This window comes from Quercus lobata, chromosome 10, assembly GCF_001633185.2.
Source record: "Quercus lobata isolate SW786 chromosome 10, ValleyOak3.0 Primary Assembly, whole genome shotgun sequence".
NCBI classification, from domain to species: Eukaryota; Viridiplantae; Streptophyta; class Magnoliopsida; order Fagales; family Fagaceae; genus Quercus; species Quercus lobata.
Window position 1 is genome coordinate 28,130,962 of NC_044913.1, and position 24,741 is coordinate 28,155,702.

General features: G+C 35.1%; 1 protein-coding gene across 1 annotated transcript; it reads left to right on the forward strand.

The window, feature by feature from the left end:
• The first annotated feature begins 1,507 nt into the window (after positions 1–1,507).
• Positions 1,508–4,495, forward strand: LOC115963906 (bromodomain-containing protein 4-like). The gene is made up of 4 exons (XM_031083140.1): positions 1,508–2,084; positions 2,175–3,230; positions 3,715–3,798; positions 3,886–4,495. The coding sequence occupies exons 1-4, from the start codon at positions 1,776–1,778 to the stop codon at positions 4,147–4,149; spliced, it is 1,713 nt and encodes a 570-aa protein (XP_030939000.1). The 5' UTR covers positions 1,508–1,775; the 3' UTR covers positions 4,150–4,495.
• Positions 4,496–24,741: the final 20,246 nt, after the last annotated feature.

Below are 24,741 nucleotides of genomic sequence, written 5' to 3' on the forward strand. Positions count from 1 at the left end.
CTCTCTCTCTCTCTCTCTCCATTTTTCTTTTGTCTATCATCATTTTAGACTATCTCTCACTTTATTGCCCTCATATAGTATTTTTAGTTTTCACTTTATCTCTTGTCAATTCTTTTTTAATTTGCTTTTTTTATTTTGTTAGTATAAGGAAATTATAAAACTTTATGTATTTGTAAATTTTTTTTTTTTTTTTTTTTGGTGATATTGAAATATTGAAATTCCTTTTTTATTAGATAAGTTACCTTGGAAAATTTTCCTAAACCCGCCCTTATTCTAAGGCGTAAGACATAAAAGAAAAGAAAAGATTGCGTCAGCTAGAGTAGTGACTTTTGTGTGAAATATTGGAATCCAAAGTGCAGTACGATGTAACATGAAAGGTAGATGAATTGAGTTTGACAACAGCGGGCATATTATTGACAATGTAAAAAGCGTAACAAGATTTATCAATTTCACTTTGGAAAAAAAAAAAAATCAATATTACGGTTAAGATTTTATTTTTATTTGTTAATTTTCCTATCGTACAACTCAATTTTTAACTTTTTGAAAATGAGATTAATTGAAAATATTTTACCAAAAAAAAAAAAAAGAATAGTTTGAGAACACTTTCTTGTTTATCAGTGCCATGTGATTTAGGAAAAAAAGGCACTTAAGTGTTTTGAGTTAAGCCGGTACGAATCTTTATATTTAGATTAGTTCAGAATTATTTTTTTTATTCTTATTTGGTAAGTTTTGATAGATCACAATTTATGTATCATTATTGATTTGTAATGATTGGAGTCATAGAACTTCTTTGGTCTGGTGACAGACCTTTGTTTTCTAATGTTTTTTTTTTTTTTTTTTTTTTGGGACCTGGTTTTCTAATGCTTGAGTTTTGCCAGTTTCACATAAACTTTTCAAATTGACTAGTAAGGTGAGAATCCAATTGGTAGGTGTTACATTTATCTTTTTCCTTTTTTTCTTTTTAATTTTTATAATAGGGAAATGTTAACCGCGGCAATGTTCTAAGATATTGGTTTATGAACTACTTTTAAAAATATGTTATTGAGATAATAATAAAATAATAAATATTATTAACATTTTTTTTATATTTTTCATAAAATTGATATCAAAACTTTCTTATTGTCGTTTATTAATAATTGCTCTATACATATTATTTTTCATAAAATTGATATCAAAACTTTCTTATTATGATTTATTAATAATTGTCCTATACACATTATTATTATAATATACCAAAACCACAACCACAAGATAGTAGTATTAAACTTAAGTGAAAAAGAACCAAACAGAAATTGGTCAAAATAAGGGAGCTCAAATGCAAAAAAAAAAAAAAAAAAAAAAAAAAAAACAAAAAAACTTTAAGTAAGAGAAATAAATAGTAATAAAAAAAAGAAAAAAAGAGGAAAAAACAAAAGAGAAAGACAGATGTAGACCACGTCATCGAAGAGTGAACCTCAACGGTTGGATTTAGTTCCAATCCCATCATATCCATCATTTGGCAGTAAAAGACACCACCGTTCCTTAATTTCTCTCTCTCTCTTTCCTTTCCTTTCCCTTCCCAATTCCCCATTCACTCACTCACGATACCACCTCAGCACCTAACCCAATTTCTCTCTCGAAAATCAAAATCCCCTTTTTCTCTTTCTTTAAAGAACCAAATAGAAATTGCAAATTACAAAAACAAAAACAAAAAAGAAAACAAAAAATTAGAAATCCCCCTTTCCTCTTTTCGCTCTCTCTCTCTCCTCTTCTTCCGAGTAAATCTATCTTCTCTCATGGAGCCGATACCTCAGGTTCCGTTTCCTCATCCTCATCCTCCGCCGCCGCCGCCTGCTACCGCCTACGTCACCGCTCCCAACATGGTACCCTTGGCCCCCACACCCACATCCGCGGTGGTCCCCACCATGATCACCACCGAAGCTGCTGCTGCTCTCAACCACATAGCTCACCATGTTTCCGCACCCGCACCCGTACCCGTACCCGCACCCGCTCCCCCAAATATCTCCCAAACCCTCAATCATAATCACACCGCCGCCGCCGCCGCTCCCCACAATCACAATCACAATCACCCTCCTTACGCTGAGGTACCTGTACCACTCAATAACTCACTCCACACACTTCACACTTTAATTTTTTTTTGGGTAATGAATTTTATTGTTTGTTTTTTATTGTAGATGATATATGCAGCCATAACAGCTCTGAAGGAGAGAAATGGGTCGAGTAGGCGAGCCATAGCGAAATACATAGAGCGAGTCTACTCGGACCTCCCACCCACTCACTCGGCCTTGTTGACTCACAATCTCAAGCGCTTGAAGAACACTGGTCATCTCGTCATGGTCAAGAAGTCTTACAAGCTCCCTAGATCTGATCCTGCAGCTGCTACTTCTACCTCTCTTCCTTCTATTCCTGGGCCTCCCAAGGCCCAGGCCCAAGCCCAAGCCCAATCCCGTCCCCGCGGCCGCCCTCCCAAGCCCAAGCTCGATACCAATAACACCACCGCTCCCATCTCTCACTCTCAGCAGCCCATTCCTCAGCCCATTCAGCAGCAGCAGCAGCAGCAGCCCAATGCGCAGCCCGTTTTGGTTGCTCTTGGGCTCGTCGACGAGCCCAACGTCAAGAGACGTCCCGGCCGTCCCCGGAAGTCTGGGCCGGAGGGGCAGTCTGGGCCTGGGCCCCATGTCAAGAAGGGAAGAGGACGTCCTCCTGTGCCTCTTGGGATGAAGAACATGGCAAGGTTAGGTAAGAAGACTCCAGGGCGTCCTCCTAAGCCCAAGTCAGTGACGGGCGTATTGGGCCCTAATGGGCTTAAGAGAGGCCGTGGGCGCCCACCTAAGGCCCAGCTCAAGACTATGGTTATTCCTTTTGCTAATAATGTAGCAGCAGCAGCAGTACCAACACCAGTGGCAGTTGCTGCACCACCACCCAATGCTGCACCAAATGTAGGAGGAGGAGGAGCAGGAGCAGCAGCCGCAGCAGCAGCGGCAGCGGCAGCAGCAGCAAGTGGAAGGCCAAGGGGCAGGCCGAAGAAGGACGCGGCGGCACCCGGGACTGTGCATATGCCTGCTTATGGTTTTGGATTTGGGCTTGGTAGTGGTGCTGCAGTTCTGCAGCAGCCCATTAAGCGGCGCGGCCGACCTGCCAAAGTTGGCATTCCCATTGCCGGTAGGCCACAGAAGCTCAAGCCCAAGCCTAAGAACCGCTCGGGAAGGCCCGTTGGTCGGCCTAAGAAGGTAAATATGAGTGACTTTTTATGTTTTAGTTGACATCTTATAATGTTGTGGCACATAACTTTTTGAGGTAAAGGAAAATATTACCATGTTAAAGGTTTAGAAGTATTTTGGGAGCAAAAATTGCATGGCCAAAAATTGTAGTATACTAGTATATGTTTGAAGGGTATGAGAGTTTCTTCTTATGGAGTATCATGTTGTTATATTGTACACACAAGAAATTTACTGGAAATGGTAAAAAGTTTAAAAGGGAATAGAATGATGTAATTATGGAGAATGTTGCAGTTTACAATGTTGAGTTTATTTTAAGTTGTTCAAAGTGGTTTTTGTTTAACTATTGCATCTTGTTGAACTATTTTAATTTTGTGAAGTTTATATGTGGAATTAGACTTGCAATTTGATTTGTCTTTGTCTAAATTTGATTTTGTGGTGGTGTATATGTGTTGAATTTATTCTCATTTGGCCTTTTACCATTTTGAGAAAAAAGAATGCAGCATTGGCCATGTATACAGCATCTGATACACAGCGGGTCGCGGCCTATGAAGATATTAAGAGGAAACTGGAATATGTTGTAAGTTAGATTATTCTTATGACCACCAGCTGTTTTATTTTACATTATGGTGAATTTGTATTTATGCTATGAATAAATTATTTGCAGCAATCTAAGGTGAAGGAAGCTGTTGGTGTGCTAAAGCCTCAGATAACCAACGAAAGCGCAATCAGTGCAGTGGCGGCAATTCAAGAGTTAGAAGGGCTTGCAACAATGGACGTTAGTGGACCGCTACTAATCGAGTCTCAACAGCCACCACAACTGCCACAACAGCTACCACAGCCGCAGCAGGCACTTCTGCCACAACAGCTGCCACAGCCACTTCTGCCACAACAGCTGCCACAGGCACAATTGCCATTCCTCCATAATTAGTAAGAATCGTGCTTAGTTAATCATGACCCTGTTTGCAAGGAAATCAAGATTGAACCTCTTAGTGAGGATCGATCAATATGTTGCTCTGAAGTGTGTTAACATGGCACAAGAGGGAAATGATTTGTAAAGGGAAATAGGATGTAGCAAAACTAATTTGTCATTGATGTTGGAGATGGACCATGTCCGTCAAGTTTGCTGTTTATTTAACTTCAGAATGACTGTGAATTGTTCTTTTTTATTTTTTTAGGTGGTACTGGTAAGTAACCATGAATCATATTGTCTCTTTGACTGATGACTTTAAATTCAATTTGATCACAATTGAACAACTTTGTGAATTACATGAAAATTAGCAGTTTAGAATCCTCTCAGATAGAACTTAAGGGTGAGGAAAAACTTGATATGACTTTAAGCAAATAAGCTTAGCTTGTTAAAGCCATTTTTTTTTCCTCACCTTTAAGCAAATAAGCTACCAAAATATAAGCTAGTTAAACCCATCTGCGTGCTGGGCCATTCATTGGTATATGATGAAGTTTTCTTCTGCCTTGAGTTGACGTGCATGATAAGAAAGAGGTTATTGGTACTCAATATATTTTTCTAATTATGAAATTGATTTGATTATGAAGTGTTACTTGTATCTAGCCAAACTTGTGTTTTGTATGCACTTTTGGAGTTTATCTTCTTACTAATGATGAAGTTGACTTTTGGTGGGGATTGGATAGTTGAAATTATTATTCATTTGACGATGGGAGAGATAATGAAGAAATTCCTTGCGTGGCTTTTGATAGTTTTAAGGGTTTTTTTTTTGGGTTTTTTTCCCTCTCTAGCGGGAAAAATGAAAATTAAAGCAGTCTGTTGGTATTATTGGTTTCAGCTGCAGGATGGTTGCCTCTTTACTCAATTTTTCCTCTATCGGTGCTGGCTTATTTATTTATTTATTTTTCCGTTGTATGAGATTTGAACACACAGGTCTATTCTATTATTTAAAAGAGTTCAAATTTGGTAAGGGTAAGGATCAGTGTAAACCCCATATTTTACTTTTATACCATCCAATAAAAGATTGCAATATTAGCTTTTTATTTAAAACTCAAATACATTTTACCACACTTAATAACATTTTAGTAAACTTTCAGTTGGATTGGATTTTCAGATGGGTGTTATAATTGATTAGGTGTGATTGTGTCTATTTTTAAATATGTGATAATGATGATATGATATGTTGAAATTGGAAAGTGTAAATGTTGGGTTTAAGTTACATTTTTATAGAATTTAATCTCTATTTAAAACAGTAATGGTAACTACTAGTCTATAAAGATTGTTTTGGTACTTACAAAAGCAGCAAAACAAAGTGGTAGAGATTTGCTTGTTACTGTCAAATCCACAACCGATACGGGAGTAGTTTGTATTTTGCAGGTTTAATGAAATCTGCATTAAATAAGTGCACTAGTGTTAATGAATTAATGAAATCTGCATTAATGTTAATGCTTTAAGTCCCACCCACATTATATTTAGACCTATGACACCTGGGGTAGCTTAGGCATATAAAACTGAAACAATAATTTACAAAGCATGACAGAGAGGGAACCAATTAGCCCCGATGCTAAAATTGAACATTAATTTCAAAATTTTAATTTGGCATTTAAGCTTTACATTTCCAAGGAAGATGAGTTTGATTTTCGATAAGCTTCTTGTAGCCTGCATCACATGCAAAATTTTACTCGAGATACCACCAGGGTCAATCCATAATATACCGTGACCACCAATAAATAGAAGAGAGAGTTTTAAATAAAATAAAATAAACCTCTCTATTGATGAGCCACACCACTCTGCAGACCCCGCCTATTAATGCCTTGGAAATTGTTGATTATCATCTCCACCTCTTTGTCTTCCTTAAGGGTTGCTCTCAGAGTCACAGAAACCATGTCAACCTCCTCCAACTTTTCACATTTTCCTCCGAGAAAGTCTAGGAACACATAGTCTTGTGCCACAATAGAAACCAGTTTATCTGGTTTCTTTATTTCTCAACCTCTTGTGGAACATACCACAAGTGCCTGGAGCTCACTGCCTAATACTCATATAAAAGCTCATAGATGATGAGATGTTATTGTGACACTTAGATGAGGCATTTGAGCACTGTGTTGATCTAGGGACTTTTTTTTTTAATGATTAGATATTTTCTCATGCAGAGTTTGCTTGGATTTTCTCCTTTATCCACAAATATGGAGAACCTAATCCCATAATTGAGGGCTTAGAGGATTCAAATGAAAACTCTATCTAGGAATCCATTGTCATTCTATATGAACATACTAAAACGAAGTGTTAAAAGATTTAATAAAAATACGACATATCTTTTCACAGTGTACTTAGCAGTCCCTCAAAGATTAAAGCAAATACAGATTTCCAAATGGTCACTCTCTAATTGAACCTAATCGAGAGAATCATTTCCCAGGAATTAGTACTGGATATAAAACTAGCCAAACGCTCCAATTGAACCAGCTAGGTGATACTTATTTGGAACCAAATTGCTCCAGACACCTAAATTCAAGAAAGACCCATAAATTTTATATTTCTAGAACATTCCCATCTCCCCTAAAATTGTTGTCAACAATATATACTCATATGTTGACAATGCTTGATAGATACAAGTTCTCGTGTACCAAGGAGAAAAGCTTTTACCTGCAGATCATGGTGATACATGCATCTTTAGCAGACTAATAAGTAGGATCTGTATGCATTTTTAGCAGACTAATTCAAATAATAGTTACTGGCCATCAACTTCTGCAATAATCCAAATACTCTAATCTAAATCCTGCAGTTTATTATAGAAAAGATATTGACCATAATATATAGAACCAGGAAAGTACCAGGTCAGACTGCACATTAGCCAACTTCTTTTGATCAAATTCACTCTTTAACAGGGACTTTTGCTGCCTGAAAGTAGACTATACTACTTGACATGCAGTGCACAGAAATAGCTTATGTGACACAGCAATTTTCTATCAAATAATTGCTATTGACAACGTTAAAGAACCTTGGATGTCAAATGATATAGTACATGATTTCAAATTTTCAAATACTAATTGAGAAAGTAAATGGAACTAAGAATATTTCTAGATCTAATCAATACATCGCTAATTAAAGCAGAAGCTTTTTCAGGAAAATAAACTGCATGCTAGATGTAGAAATTGACTAATAGATAACAGCATGTCTTTAGCAGCAATGTCCTAGCATCAGACCCACAATCCTAAGTTCAAGTGGTGGGAAATTGGAATCCATGAATTCGCTGACATAGTGTGTAAGTGTGTGTATTGGTAAGTTCCACAAGCATCCAGTGGATCTTGAACCCACAACCTCACCCTCCACTCATTCTTGTGGGTGGAGAAGTGTCATCAGGGCCAAAGCTTAGTGAAACTAATAATTGAGACAGTTCTTTCATTCAGTGCATCCATTTCAAGGCAGCAAAGTTCTCAACCAAGACCTAGGATGAACAACCTAATTATTGCAACTACAAGAACCCAGGCATTTGATCAACTTGCTTTGGAAGTAAAGCTAAGTTGCATTAAAAATGCATGTCTGCTCAGTCAAGTAATATAACCTTCTTTAGAACAAATATATGTACAAATTTTACTTTCCATTCATTGGGATCTTGGGAAGTACCAAATGGAGGGAAAGAAAAACAATCTAAATCAGCTTAGAAATGCTAGGGAAACAAAGTCAGTTTCTCGTTATTATCCCTTTCTTTTTACCCCTCCCCCCCTCCTTTTTCCTCTGAACCAAACACAACCTGGCCATACTGATAGTTTTGGTGAAAACTTGACATAGCCTTAAACTTTCATCCCATGTTTACTTCCATATGTTAACCGCCTTTATTGACTATAATAAAAAATAAACATGATTACCATATAGCTTACCTTTGGTAGGAGCTTAATAATCTGCTTCATTTCTTCCTCAAAGTTTGCTTACAATATCCTGTCAGCTTCATCAATCATTGGTCACTGCGAGTTCGAGTTTAAAAAGAAAAGAACAATTAGAACGTATATAGATAAAATGCATGGAATAACTAGCTTTAGCTTGAGAAAAAAATAACATTATTCATTATATTTTCTCCCCATTCCTATCCCTAGACTCAAGGAAACTTGGCCAAATTAAGGAAACAATATGGACTTCAAATACATCGATGCCAGATGTATACATTAAATATACATTATAAGGTAAATAGTCTAATCAATTAAATGTAAATTATAAGTTAAATAATCTAATGAATAAACTACATGCCAGATTTATCTGAGGCAAATGTAATAAAACACAGGAGCGAACTCAAACCTAAGCAAGTGACTAGTCAAAATTCAACTTGAAATCCACCTGAAAACAGCCCATTGCCATCACTTGTTGCAATAGTGAGACATGAGAACTAGCAACCAGTGTGTAGTTATTAAGCAAATATCAAATATATAAGCAGTGTCTATCCATATCATCTCTTCTTTCTTGGTAGTTGTCACTACATCATGCAATCCAACAAGGGCTAATTTTGTAGTGTTGCATCTTTGTGAAAGCTGCTTCAAAGAAATGCTGTATATAGCAGCTGTGGCATTTTTACCAAAATATTGTTTGATAAATGATTTGCAGAAGCAGCTATATACATTCGAAATGCTTTGATGAGTTTTGGTAAATATTCTTATAGAAGTGCTGTAAACATTTGAAATTACCAAAATGGATATCATGGTATGATTTTGAGAGGAAAAAAAAAAAAATTAGAATTTTGAAAAGAAAAAAAAATGATTAGGATATTTTAGACAACAACAATACTTTACCAAATGAGCTCTAATGAGAAATCACCTTTAACAACTTTCTCCTAAACAACTAATAAAGCAAAGCAAGTCACATGGCTATTATTAAGCGGATCATGTGACCAAAGAGTAATTTTAGGACCATAACTAATTCCATGCCTATTTTCATAACTATCATATATGGCAAATGATGATGGGTTATCTCGCACTTTTACATAGATTCACCACTTGTTTTCTACCGATCACAATAAGTCACATCATATGGTTGTGAAAATAGGTATTGAACCGGAATTGGTTTTTTTTGAAGTGACATGTAGATGTAGTGTGTTGGAGGAACTTGAAAACTCTATCCAAAATATTAATAGTAACAACAAAAATAATGTTAAAGAATTGGGTTTGCAATACAATAAAGTTTTAATAAATTAATCCCATGGTATCTTGAAGATGGTCAAGCAGTCGACTAGATGTTGCCACTAATAAATTAACTCCTCTGACAATATGGTCTGCTTCACTTCTACTAGGTGAACCACCAATAACCAAACCAAGGGTCTGAGAATGGTAGTTGGGTCTGTATTGCTAGCTCCCTTGTTGAGCATATAATGATGACTCCAGTTCCATTATGAGGAGTAAAACAAATGTGGTGTAACAACTCCATAGCTGGTATTAGAATAGCAAGAATTTGCAAACCCACAGTGGTGGAATTGGTCTAGCTTGAATCTGCATTTTGAGGCTCTGGCGTAGCAGCTGACAGCTGTATGCTTCATAGGTCTATTGCTCTTGCGCTTCTTCTTCTTCTTCTTCTTCTTCTTCTTCTTCATAGTTTATCTGCCATGGTGGCTGATTCCAGGAGTTTTGAGTTAGGAGTAGACACAAAGATTTCTCATGTGGGCTTATGCCACGTACATGTACAAAATACAAACAATATTTGGGCTTCGGAAAACTAGGCCTTACTAGAAGTTAAATTGTATTTTTACTACTGGTACATAAGATTTTGATACTATCTTATTATTTGTATTTTATCTAATTTTTGAGAGTTACTATTATTTTCACAATTCAATAATTGATCCACGGTAGTAAGTGTGCTATTTTACTTTGGAAAAAGTTAATGGATACGCTAAAAATATTGATTTATAAACTATTTTTAAAAAATTTGTACTGGAAAATAAAAAATTAATTGACTTTTTTGAACGTTTTTTTATATTTTTTTATAAAAGTTGTATTAAAAATTTCTAAAAATGATCTATTAACAATTGTCTTAAGAGCAACTGTTAACATGACCCTTTTACTTTAATCGAGTTAGTTTTCTTGAATGATAAAATTTCTTATTTGATAATTTCCAAGTAGGCCTAGGAAATATAGGTTCCACCATTTAGCTCAATTCTTAAGTTTCTTGCAATTGAATAAGTGATCTGGGTTCAACTAAAAATAAACTAATTGATGTTTTAGCTTAATAATAAAAAAATAATCATTATTGAGTGGATGATATATATTTAAATCATATTGAATCTATAAAAGAAAAGGCATAAATACTTGTGAATGGACAAAGTTCGGCCCATGTGGAGCTCCGGCTGAGGACCACTTAGGACTGAATCGAGATTCTAAGTTAAGGGGGGCCAAAGCATAAACCAAAAAACAAAAATTTAATTCTATTGTGTCAAAAATAAGATTTTTATTATTATTTTTTTTAATTCTATATCTTATGGTTGTATTGTGCTGAAATTAGTAAAAAGAAAAAAAAAAACTGTATTTTGGTATTAACTCTATCAAACTGCCACTCCAGTTTGTATTTTGGTGTTTAAAAAAACAAATTTATGCAAATAACGATAGAATATCTATTGATTGTTCTGAATAACAGCTGCAAAGCAAAATGTTTTTTTAGTCCTTTGTCAAACCATACATCTACACATCAACTAAATACATTTCACATGTAGGTTTCAGTTAACTTAACTGGTAAAGTCTCTGATGGTTGTATAAGAGATCTGGGGTTCAAATATTTTGGGTAGATTTTAAAATTTCTGTACACACACACACACATACATACATATATGCTAGGAAAAAATTTCAAAAAACCAAGGGGGGCCAAGGCCCCCCAGCCCTCAAGTGGGTCTGTCATTGAGGACCACTAAGCCCAGGTCTGGCCTACACATGATAGTTCTGAGCTAGACTGAGGTGTAAGTCACTAGTCTGCCATGAAAGGATCCGAGTAGGTTCTACTTACCCTCGAGGAAGGAAAATAGTGCCGGCAAGAAATAATATATTTGGGGAATCTGCCATCTGAGCATGGGTCTCAATGCTTAATTCAATTTACAAGGGAATCATCATAGTGACGGAGCCAAAGAGACCCACCCCCCTGGTATGAGATTAGACAAGTTGAAACAGTGGCTAATACTGAAAGAGCCATTTAAATCAGGCAAATGATGAGACCACTACACAGGAAAATTATTTCCATGATTACTAGCCCACTAATGAAAGAGTATAAAAGAAAGGAGATTCAAAGAAGAAGGGTTGGAACATTCTTTGGGGGAGAGAAGCATCTCGAAAGAGAGAAGTAATTCATCAATTAATTGGAAAAGGTTATCCAGCTTGGACACCAAAAAAGGGAACCTTGGTCACTTGAGGTCCTCCTCAAAAAGCCATATTTTTAGCTATCAACCACCGCATAGTAGCCTTTATCCATCACCCTCTTGCCAAACTTCTCTTTGGAACTTCCATTGTGGGCTATACCTTTAAACTGTATACAAATTATGATAAGAACTCAATAGTTCTTAATCAAGTAACGGAAATAGCTATGGTAGTTCTTTGAGGGAACTAGGCCTCCTAGAATAGATTAGAGTAAAGAAGAGAATAGAGAGAGCGGTAGGAAGAGCAAAGAGAAGGAAATTGTATATCATTCTTCAATGTCCTTGCTTACAATCCAAATTGCCATTTTATAGTAGAGCAATCTGCTATACATTTAGTACACGTATGAATTCTGTTATACAATCAGTTACAACTCTTGGACTAATTAACTAACCACTAGTACAACTCTCACAACTCATTACTAACTAACTTCCCAAGCTAGCTTATGCAACAGTATAGTAAAAATCCTATCATTCCATCCTCCTTTAAAAAACCTTTTCCACAAGGTAAGACTAAAGGACACAACCATGCTTTGGTGTTGTAAAACACATTACCGCAATACTTTGCTGCAGAATACAACAATGCATCACAATACACTACCAACTACTATAGCACAGACACAGATGCACTACTATTGCAAAACATATTTCTGCTGCCATAATTATGCATTTTTGCAAAACATATGACCATAGTGCACTAGTGTTGTAGTGTTGTAAATCACACTACCACTACCACACTACCAAGATACATCGCCTTATGCTATAATCCACAACATAGAGAATAATTCTGTTGCCACACCTACCTAACACATATTACACTCTTGCTGCAACACCAACCACAACACAAAACAGAACACACTCCTGCTACAACACTAGCCACAACATTAAAAGATACATTCTAGCACTCTAGTTACAACATCAACCATCATTCTATCTCTCTTTAAAACACTTTGCCCACAAGGTGAAGGTGAAGGTGAGAGTATTGGGTTAATTATATTCTTGAAAGTCCTCAAGTCAATACTAATATGGCAACCATAATTGCAAGTAATGCAGTTACTATGCAACTGGTACAATAACCTCCCAATACATCAAGGGTGATCTTCCAATTGCCCAATACCTTGAGCACAACTTGATTTCCTTGGTGATATACTCTTCTTCATCCACTTGTACATGCATGATTCTATGCATTCCCAATAAAATTCTACCTTAGCTCTAGGCAAGGACTTTTGAGTCTTTAAATCACCAACCAATGGTAGGATTTTGATCATGCTTTGGTTGCATGTTAGCTCTTCTGTTTCTTTCAATTCCTTGACCTTGGATTGATCCTTGGAGATCTGGTCAATTGTCTCTAAAGTCCTTAAATCTTCTTCAGTCATACCTTCTAACTTCTCCATTCTTTCTTCTTTGGTTATTTTTAAGAATTGACTATGTGACTCTTGAATCTTTGGTATTTCTTCAATCATGGTCTTGAAAGTTGTTGAAACTTGGGTCGTTGTCTCTTGAATCCTTAATAGTGTTTCTAAACTGAAATTTTTCGAAAGTTGCTTCAATTGCTGCTGCAAACTTTCCAAGAGTTTCCATGCATCCTTTGGTTGCTGTACTTCATGGTCATGAGCCCTCGAAACTGCACCCACACATGATATTGGTTTATGCTTGATAATACCCTCCATAGAACCAACATATGATGTGGATCCACATCTTGTGAGAAGAGCTTCCACAAAAGTCCCCCAATTGGTGAAGTGATCAACTTCTTCAGCTTCTTGGAACCATATTAGGGCTTCTCCTTCCACATAACAAGAAGCTGTAACAACCTTGTGGTACCAAGGAGTTCTATGATAGGTAATAAATTATTTGCATGGTAAATCCAACTATATGGAAAATTTCCATTGAACATAGGAAGCTTCATGGCTTGATTCTCTTAGTTCCAAAATTAGGTTCTTGAAGAAAGTTTATGCTCAACAATGAAATTGTTTTGCCGCAAATTTTGGAACTTGGATAGGTTCTGGGCTTGGATTTGTTGCAAAATATGTAAGGAGAGATTCTAGAATTTTGGTGTAGGGAGACACTCACTTCAATGGAAGCAATCTTGTCATTGATTTGAAAAAACTGTTCCAGTTTTTGTTATGGTGGTAGGAAAGTGGCTCTGATACCAAATGATAAGAACTCAATAGTTCTTAATCAAGTAATGAAAATAGCTATGGTAATTCTTCGAGGGAACTAGGCCTTCTAGAGTAGATTAGAGTAAAGAAAAGAATAGAGAGAGTGGTAGGAAGAGCAAAGAGAAGGAAATTGCATATCATTCTTCAATGTCCTTGCTTACAATCTAGACTACCTTTTTATAGTAGAGCAATTTGCTATACATTCAGTACAAATATGAATTTTGTTATACAATCAGTTACAACTCTTAGGCTAACTAACTAATCACCAATACAACTCTCACAACTCATTACTAACTAACTTCCCAAGCTAGCTAATGCAATAGTACAGTAACACTCCTATCAAATTAATTGGGGCCCCAAGCCCAATCGCTGTAGGTTGAGGCACCACAATACTGATTTAGAGTTTTTGTTTTTTCTTTTTTTTTTGATGTTAATTTCAAATAAGGTGAATTATGATTACTCAAATTTATACTATTATTTTTGTCTTTAAGTATTTTCAAAGAGTATTCACATCAATCTCAATGTAGTTTTAACCAAATATGGTTTTAAAATCTCACTTTTGTCAATTTAATAAACTTAAATTCACATAAATTTGCATGAAGCTCAATATTTGTTTATTTATTTAATTTAAATATTTTCTTTTCTCTCTTTCCAATCTCTTCCACCTTTTTCCCAATTCGGCCAAAATCTTTCCCAATTCACAAATCTTCATGAGTCCTTCACTACACTACCCATACCATTATTAGCCAAAACCCCAACCTTAACGTCATAGCCAAAACAACTCACAACTCACAAAAATCTACCATCAACACCAAAATAAAATATAAAAAAACCTTGAATGTACAAATCCTCGAACCTTAACCATGGTTATTGAACCAAACAGTCCTGATCACTACCAATTACTCAACGTGACCCGTGATCTTGCAAGCACCAAGCCAGCACAATTACAAATCACAGTTGTTGGGTATGTTTTAAAATTATCGGGTGAATTTAAAACTTAAGCCCATGAACTTTGGTTGGAAAGTCTAAGCCCAAGCCCAAGCTCTAGAATATTCCTACAGCCGTGTAAGTTGTTGGTAGCAAACAAAACCCCAAATTTTCTCCTCTTTCCTTAGTAATAGGTTAGCTAGCAACTTCCCCACTTATTGCAGAAAATACATAATGGTTGCAGCATCAATGGGAAACAAAACCTCCCCCAATTTTGTCTTTCTCTTTTCACCATTTTTCCCTTGACTGCTTCCTTTTAAGAGCCTTAGGTTTTGTTTGGGATCCGCTTATTTTGTTGAAATTGAAAACTTTTTATTGAAAGTATTATAGATAAAGATAAAAATTAACTAAAATAGTACAGTGGGACCCATGAATAGTAGCAAAAATAAACTAAATAGTAAAATAAGTTTGGCAAAAATAATCTTGCCAAATAGACACTTAGGGCTTGTTTGGTCATCAATTTCAAACTCACATTTTCACATTTTAAACAATATTATACACATTTTCATATACTTTTTCACTCACACGTATTTCAAAAAACTACAAACAACAATTCTCAAATTACTCTACCAAATACCCCCTTAGAGTTTCAAATTATATAAAGAAGATTAGTTGCAAAAGATTAGAACTTTACTTTGATACTTTTATCCTCTGGTTTTTATTGAAAACTTTTTCTTGGGCATTTGCGACGAGTTCGAATTTTGTTTGTGAGTGAACATTAATAGAGTTGCCGCTGTATCCTAGAGAGTGACCACCTAAGCCACGGATTCATTCTAGTGGGGGCGAAATCGCTTCTTAAGGATAGCGGATTTAGTTCCGTGCCTTGGTGATAAGTTTTACTTAATCCTTAATTTTATATGTTTTTGCACTTGTCTATTTTGTTTATAAGTTAATCTGAGCATATCTTTATCGATATATTATTGATATTGCCTTATAATTTTGTTAATTAATTTGAGCAATCTTCAACACTATATTTCCAACAATCTTAAGAAGCGATTTATGTTTTTATTGATTAACAAAATGTATGATGTTCCTAATATTATCTTAGAATATGAGGCAGCACTTGTTTCGGAAATGAAGTTAGTCAATAATATAATTGATTGGGTAGTGGACACTAGGGCTACTAGACACATTTGCTCTAGCAAAGATTTATTTCTTAATTATGAGGAAGTAACAGATGAAGAGAATGTTTATTTGGGAGACTGGTACTGCAAGAGTTGCTGGAAAGGGAAAGGTACTTCTGAAATTTACTCTTGATAAGTCTTTAGCCTTGCACTCTGTTCTTCATGTTCCTAATATGTGTAGAAATTTAGTGTCTGGGTTATTGCTCAATAAGGCAGGCATAAAACTTGTTTTTGAATCTAATAAGATTGTCCTTAGTCAAAATGGTGATTTTGTGGGCAAGAGATTTTGTCATGAAGGCTTATTTGTGCTTGAAACTGATTGTGAGAACATGAATATATCTAGTAACTCTTCTGCTTATATTGTTGAGTCTTTGGATCTTTGGCATGGTAGGCTAGGGCATGTAAATGTTGCAGCCAGCAAAAGGATAAAACAAATTAGCCTAATGCCAAACTTAACTAATTCAGAGCATTCAAAGTGTGAAATATGAGTAGAAGCAAAACATTTTTAAAAACCTTTCAAAATTGTTGAAAGGAGCTCTGAACTTTTAGAACTCATTCATAGTAATTTAGGAGGCTTCAAAAATTATATGAGTATAGGAAGTAAAAAATATTATATGACATTTATAGACAGTGATGGCTCTAGGATTTTTATTTAGGGGGGTCAATAATGGTGGAGCCATGAATTTATTAGCGGGGGAGGTGTGAGTAAAAAATAAAGTGATTTTTTTTTTTTTTTTCTGTATATATAACTTTCACGTCATATACAACACAACTATATTGTACAATAATCTTAAAAAGTATTAACGTTCAAAAGATTGTTAAGATAACAATCATTGGATGCATAAATGAATAAAATTAAATAACTAATTATACATTTTTATCAAATTAATAATAACTTATTATATAATTTATATTTATAAGTTATATCAATTGAATAAAAAAATCAAATAAATAAGAATAGTAACACACTTAGGGGTAGGGCCTGAGCGTGGGAGTAAGTGTGAAACTAAGAAAAATAATACTCCAGTAATGAAATTTTGCTTTTGAAGTGTATGATTTTTTAAATATGCACACTGTCACTCTCTTGGAATTGGAGTAAATAGTAAAAGATTTCTTGGACTTGAAAATGTGTAGAGCACTTATCAAAACACTTGATCGGACATAGAGAAAAACTAAGAAAAAATAAATACAAATCAGAAATAGAGAAAAACTAAGGATCATGTTCAAACTTATTTCAATTGGATTTAACAAAAAACTTAAAGTTAGGGTGTTCAAATTTTTATTGTTGGAGTAAAAAAAAAAATTATATATAAATTTTTTTTTTTTTTTTGGGACCAGGTCAGGGGTTTCATTTGAACCCCCTGGGTTGGTCTTGGAGCCGCCCTTGTTTATAGATGACTACTCTAGATATACAAGGGTATACCTTTTAAGTAGTAAAGATGAAGCTGAAAACATGTTCATAAAATTTAAGACAGAAGTTGAAAAAAAAAAAAAAAAAAAGAAAGTTAAAAGGCTTAGGTCTAATAGAGGAGGAGAATATGGTTCTGCTTTGCTTAAAAAATTTTGTGAAGAAAATGGTATTGTTCATGAAGTCACTGCACCCTGTACACCTGAACAAAATGGAATAGCTGAGAGGAAAAATAGAACCCTAAAAGATATGATGAATGTCATGCTCATTAGCTCTAGTCTTCCTTCCAACATATGGGGGGAGGTTATCCTTTCTGCATGTCATGTATTAAACCGAGTCCCACATAAAAAGATTAGAAAAACTCCATATGAATTATGGGAAGGACGTGCACCAAACTTAGGGTACTTTAAGGTGTGGGGCTGTTTGGCAAAGATTGGAATTCCTGAACCACATAAAAAAAAGATAGGTCCTAAAACCAAAGACAGTGTTTTTATAGGATATGCACAAAACAATCCCGCCTGTAGGTGATTAGTATTGGAGACTAACACCATAGTGGAGACTAGGGATGCTGATTTCTTTGAGCATATTTTTCCTATGAAGAGAACGAGACTAACTAATGAATCCTCATCAATAATACCCCAAGTGAGATCAAGTTCAAACTTAGATGAATGTCACTCAACACATGAGTTAAGACATAGTAAAATACCTAAAAATGGGACCAACTTTGGGCCTGACTTTATCATTGCTTTTCTTATTGAAGATGACCTAAAAACTTATCAAAAGGCCATGAAATTAGTAGATGCAACCTTTTGGAAGGAAGCAATCCATAGTGAGTTAGGATCAATCATGGCTAAGCATACATGGGAGTTAGTTGAACTCCCTAGAAAATGCATGACCATTGGTTGCAAATGGGTGTTTAAAAAGAAATTAAAAATAGATGGGACCATAGATAAATTCAAAGCTAGATTAGTGGCAAAAGAGTATACTAAAAAAGAAGAGATAAATTACTTTGACACTTATTCACATGTGACAAGATTATCTACAATTAGGATTCTAATTGTTATGGCTTCAATACATAAATTGATTGTTCACCAAATGGATGTCAAAACCGCCTTTTTAAGTGGTGATTTAGATGAAGAGATTTACATGACCAACCAAAGGGTTTTGTGGTTCAAGGACAAGAAAGTAAAGTGTGTAAATTTAGAAAATCATTATATGGTTTGAAACAAGCTCCCAAACAATGGCATGGAAAATTTGATAACACTTTAATTTCTAATGGATTTGTTATGAACGAATCTGATAGATGTGTGTATAATAAATTCTCTGGTGATAGTGGTGTTATCATATGCCTATATATGGATGACATGTGAATTTTGGGAACTGACATGAATGTTGTAAAAGGTACTAAAGACCTCTTATCTTCAAACTTTGATATGAAAGACCTTGGAGAGGCTGATGTAATTTTGGGAATAAAAATCATTAGAAATAGTGAAGGGATTACACTTTCCCAATCACACTATGTTGAGAAAGTGCTTAAAAAATTCAATCATTTTGATTGTGACCCTGTGAGAACTCTATATGACCCAAGCATACATTTAAAGAAAAATAGAGGGTTCCCTGTTGCACAATTTGAGTATGCTAAAATTACTGGTAGTGTGATGTTTTTGATGAATTGTACACGCCCTAACATTGCATATGCTGTTAGTAGACTTAGTAGATATACACATAATCTTGCCTATGAACATTGGAATGCATTAACTCGTCTCTTGAGATATTTGAAAGGCACCATGAATTTGGGTCTTACATATACAAGACGTCCAACAGTTTTAGAAGGCTATTGTGATGCAAATTGGATATTAGATAATGATGAGACCAACTCCACTAGTGGATATGTTTTCACCTTAGGTGGAGGAGCTATATCTTGGAAGTTTTCTAAAAAAACTTGTAATGATAGATCAACAATGGAGTTTGAGTTTGTTGCTTTAGAAAAGGCAGGAACGAAAGCTGAGTGGCTTAGAAATTTACTTGCTGATATACCAAAATGGGAAAGGTTTAGTTCCGTGCCTCGGCGATAAGTTTTACTTAATCCTTAATTTTATATGTTTTTGCACTTGTCTATTTTGTTTATAAGTTAATCTAAGCATATCTTGTTTTACTGATATATTATTGATATTGCCTTGTAATTTTGTTAATTAATTTGAGGAGTCTTCAACACTATATTTCCAACAACGGTTAACCATATGTGGTGGACTATTTGCCAATCGTAAATCATGATCGACCATTGTTGCAATCATCCCATAATTTCAATCTCAAAAAATTCACTATTCTCTTCTCCATCAAAAGGACCAAGTCAATTGGTGGGAAAAAAGTGAGACAAAGGTAGTGAAAATTTTCAGAGAGAGAGAGAGAGAGAGAGAGAGAGAGAAAATAATAATTTATATTAGCGTGATGTTGAACAAAGTTTCAATAAGTGAATTATGACTTTATTCATTGACAAATTTTGGGGACAAATTGTAAAGGTTGATGCAAGAAGATTTTAAGTGGATTTATTTATGTTTTTGCTAAAAAGTTGTTTTGTTGAGATTGATGGTAATGCCTCCTACAAAGTGAGATGGGCCTATAACCGTCTCTTCTTTTCCTAATTGGATTTCTTATCCAAAAGTTAAAGATGAGCTTGGACTCTCCCCTCTCCTTTCTCTTAATATAATCCTATATATATAAATTTAAAATAATTTTCTTTTGTTGATTTAGCCAAAACCATACCATTATTAGCCAAAACCCCAACCTTGAAGTCATAGCCAAAGCAATTCACAATTCACAACTCACAAACATCCACCATCAACACCAAAATAGAATAAAAAAAACACCCTGAATGTACAAATCCTCGAACCTCAACCATAGTCATTGAACCAAACATTCCTAATTATCGCTAATCACTCAACATGACCTGTGATCTTACAAGCACCAAGCCAGCACAATTACAAATCATGATTAACCATATGTGGTGGGCTATTTGCCAATTGTAAATCACGGTCGACCATTGTTGCATTCCTCCCTTAATTTCAATCTCAAAAAATTCATTGTTCTCTATCAAAGGGACAAAGTCAATTGGTGGGAAAAAGTGAGACAAAGGTTGTGAAAATTTTCAAAGAGAGAGAGAGAGAGAGAGAGAGAGAGAGAAATAAATAAAATAATAGTTTATATTAGCGTGATGGTGAACAGAGTTTCAATAAGTGTATTGAGACGCTATTCATTGACAAATTTTGGGGACAAATAGTAAAGGCTGATGCAAGAAGATTTTAAGTAGATTTAGTTTTTTGCTAAAAAGTTGTTTTTGTTGAGATTGATGGTAGTGCCTCCTACACAGTGAGTCTCTTACCAATTAGATTCCATTATAAGAAAAAGAAGAAAGAAAGTTTTTTTTTTTTTTAATATTTATTTATCAGGAAAAAAAGAAAAAGAGTAGATCCCACGCGTAACCTATTTTTTGTCCTTTGGAACTGTTTTGTGGTGTGCTACACCCCCCTATGCTACGCTACCTTTTGCCTTCTAGACCCCTGTCCCCAACAACCTTTAACATTAAACTTTCCAAAATTACTGTGTGGCAGAACCTATGAGTGTGTAGCCGTCGGCATCATTTTGACTTTGAATTACTGCTACAGCTTCCTACAATTTTCATGTCCTCGCCTAAAGTCACACAAAATAAAAAATATTCACCAACTACGTACGTTCACACGAATAAATAAGATGTGATAATGAATGGATAATTATTTGCGTTTCTAAGATAAGAAAGTGATATAGAGGTAACTAAATTCATAATTGGGTTATGCTCATACTTAGGGTACACGTTAACAATCCATTTTAAAAAAATTTTGATATTATTTTTATAGGAAATGAAAAAAGATATCAAAATATTAATTATTTTTTTTTTCATAAAAATTTTCTTTAAATGAATTTTTAGCATTTCTCTTCATAATTTGCCCATAGTTGTGAATAAAAAAAAAAAAAAGGTAACATGTCCAAATTTTGTTCGTTTACATCTCATTGCATGAATGATTGGTTACTAGTTTTATAAATAATGGGTCATGCTAATAAGTATACTTAAAGTATTGATTAATAATCTATTTTAGAAAAATTTTGACATCACTTTTATGAGATATAAAAAATTGTTAAAATATTAATTACTTTTTTTAATAATTTTTTTAAATAGATTATTAACTAATTTTGTTAGATATTCGTTAGCATTTTTCATAAATAATTTTTGTGCACATGATCGGCTCTCTTCCCCAAATCTGAGTCAAATTGAATTAACAGACCTATAGGCTATTGGATACAAATGGTCATACCGCAATGAGGTTTCATTTCATTCATTGCCATTGGTAGAATTCATGTACGAGAAAGGGGCTATTATTTTGAGCAATTCTAGGCCACGCGCTTCTTCACGCTCCAATTACAATCTGAGGAATTCTGCTTTTACTTCATTTTTGGTTGGATAATGGTGGCCGGTGGCCCCCAATTTAGGTACCCTGTGGTCCTATATCAAATAATACTAACTTTGTTCTCGGCGCCAACTCACGCTCCAATCAGATTCTTTACTTTTTAATTTCGGTTCACTTATTGGTTGATGGGACAGCGCGTGGGTTACATTAGACACAAAGTGTTTAAAACGTTATGATTAAGGACAGCAGCCCCACGCTTTTCGAGCAATAAATATTTACTTTTTTATTTATTTATTTTTGCATTAAAAGCTTAGGACAAGCAAAGCCGCCCATTTGTAGTAGTCGGAGTCGGACGCCAACTAACATAGGAACTTGACGTATTCTCTGTCTTAATTTAATGTTCATTTATTTTTTGCTTTTACACTAAAAGGTAAAATTGACGTGATTCTCAAAAAAAAAGAAAAAAAGAAGAAGGTAAAATTGACGTCCTAACTCTTAATTTCCTTCCAATTTTATTTCAATTTTTTAACTTTATTTTTGTTTATTTTAATCCTATAAGTTTTAGATTTATTCAATTAATAAATTTTTATTAATTAAAAAAAAAATCAAAAAAATATTTTTCAATCATTAATTGAATTTTTTTAATTTAAAATTTTTGAAGAAAAATTGATAAAATTGAAAAATTAACCACAACATATAACAAAAGTTGATGGAAAAATATTAATTGAATAAACTTGAAAGTTAAAGGACTGAAATGAATAAAAACAAAAATAGAGAATTGAAATGAAATCTGAAAAAACTTAGAGGGTAAATTTTGTATTTTACCTTTGTTTTTATTTTTATTATTACTATTTACTTAAACTAATGAAAACTTTTTTACTAAATAAAATGGATATTCCGTTTTACGGTAATTTTTTTATATTATTAAATTTTAAATATTATACTCAATTATAAGTGTCTCTACGAATTGATCTAACTGAAATCTATTTTTTATTAATTAATAAATTATTATTATTATTATTTTTTCTTAGCACTGGTAAAACCCTTCTTCTTTTCTAGAAATGGATGGCATGTCTAAAGTCCACTTTTTTTTTTTTTTTTTTTTTTTTTTTTTTTTTTTTTTTTTTGGGATTTGAAGTCTGAAGTTTTAATAGTAAATAACTTAATACGCAAAATAAGTGACATTCCTATTGAAGTGATTAACATTTAATTTCAGCCATAGAGAAGAGAAGAGATAATCTAGAATTTATTTTGGCTGTTGGGAAAGCCAGACAAATAAAGTTGGCTGACTTGTTTATGACTTGTCAACTTTACAAATCTAACAAAGCCATATTCAAACATTTGGGAAAGCCAGCTAGAATTAGGATCATCATCATCACTATCATCTGAATCTTCATCAGTGAAATATGAACCATCACCAAAATTAATAAGGAGACCGGGAAATGGATGTTTCTTTTCATACACTCTGAGACTGCTCCCAAAGTGATCTTCCCATTCAAGTTGAATAAAGACATTATCACCTTCGTCTATTTCATTAGGGTCAGGAATAGTAGAAGTAACAAGTTTTCTGAAATACTTGAACCATAGGTCAAAAGACCTGGACATAGCCTTGCTATCCAGAATACGAGATTGTAAATCTGAAGGCAAGTTGGCAACATCACTTCTTAACATGGATTGGGTCTTAAGACTCAATCTAGCATAATCAGTGCTCATTATAGTCTTTTTATCCATCGAATGGATTTCCTCTTTGCCAAAGAGTTGACTAATGTAGGCTTTAAGACGGCTCACAAGAGCCTCATTTTTTGAAACAAGGTTATTTTCTAGAACAAAGTCAATATTTGAAGCAAGGTCATTTTCTGGAATAAGGTTACCATAATGGCTCATGTAAATCTCATTTTGAGCAGTAAGGTTAACAAGATGGATTTCAAGGGCTCTAAGGGTTTTGTGAAAAACATTACTGTGGTTTTTGGTAAAAGCAAACTGTGGGTCCGAGAGTTCTGCAATCCGGCCCAAACTCTATCTGGGCCCAGGGCCCGTGCCGAGGAGGTACCTTGCCGAAGACGAATGATCAGTGGCCGAGGTAGCAAGGGGAACGGCTGAGAACTTACCCTGTCCTCGGCATTCCCTAGCTTCAACAGGAAGACCAACACCCTGGTGTAGGCAATCCCCGAACAGCCCCCTCAAGGGGATGTGAACGGAATGGGGCCCAAGGGGAAGCAGGGTGTGAACTCGGACCAAGGAAAGTGCGTCCCACCCCCTTCAGTAAATGCACCTGCCAATACCCAGAGCTGGTTAATGAGAAAAGACGTTTGGGCGGTGCAAACGTCGATCCATGCAACTAATAGAAAGTTAGACGGGACGGTTGATGGGATGGATACAGAAATAAACTCCTGCCTGACCTACAAGTGGAGGGTCAGGATCAACCAAGACGGACTATATAATAAAAAGGAAGGTGTACCAATGGAGGGGTTGGGAAAAATGGCCAAAAACCAGAGCCTCCCAGCCCACCTTCAGGAGAAAGACTCCAGGGGTGTAGGAAAATTTAAGCTGGTACGAACACCGCGAAAAACCCACCGCCTATCAATCAAGGCCTAGCCTTCCAAACCCACGCTCTACAAATGATGTTGTTAGGGGCCTTTTCACGTGCGAACCCGACACTGTTACGGTCCGCCACGAATCGCGTCCTTACAATTGGCGCCGTCTGTGGGAAAGGCTTGTGTGTTGGTATAGGAAGTGGGTCGATAGAGTTTCTTCGTTATATCTAACCATTGGTTATAGAGTTCTAGTACAAAGTTCTGTTACGGACTACGTTTCTTGACTAGGGGCTTGGTTGAGGAGCTAACTCCCTTAAAACCAAGGTCCCCCATAAAGAGCAAACTAGGCACGTGGTAACGTTAACCGTATGGATAAACTCTAGGGGCTTGGCTGATGAGCTAACTCCCCTAGAGCCAAGACCCCGCACAAAGAGAAAACTAGGTTTTGGACAGAACTAAGGCATTGCATGGTCTACGGACTCAAGCCTCTGGGGAAACCAACTACCTGAATGTGGAAAACTAGGTTTTGGACAGAACCA

Excerpts from the sequence above, each read along its gene's own strand:
- LOC115963906 (XM_031083140.1), top strand. The coding sequence starts at position 1,776 with ATGGAGCCGATACCTCAGGTTCCGTTTCCTCATCCTCATCCTCCGCCG. Across the intron at positions 2,085-2,174 it reads ATCACCCTCCTTACGCTGAG|ATGATATATGCAGCCATAAC; the intron begins GTACCTGTACCA and ends TTTTTATTGTAG. Across the intron at positions 3,799-3,885 it reads AGAGGAAACTGGAATATGTT|CAATCTAAGGTGAAGGAAGC; the intron begins GTAAGTTAGATT and ends AATTATTTGCAG.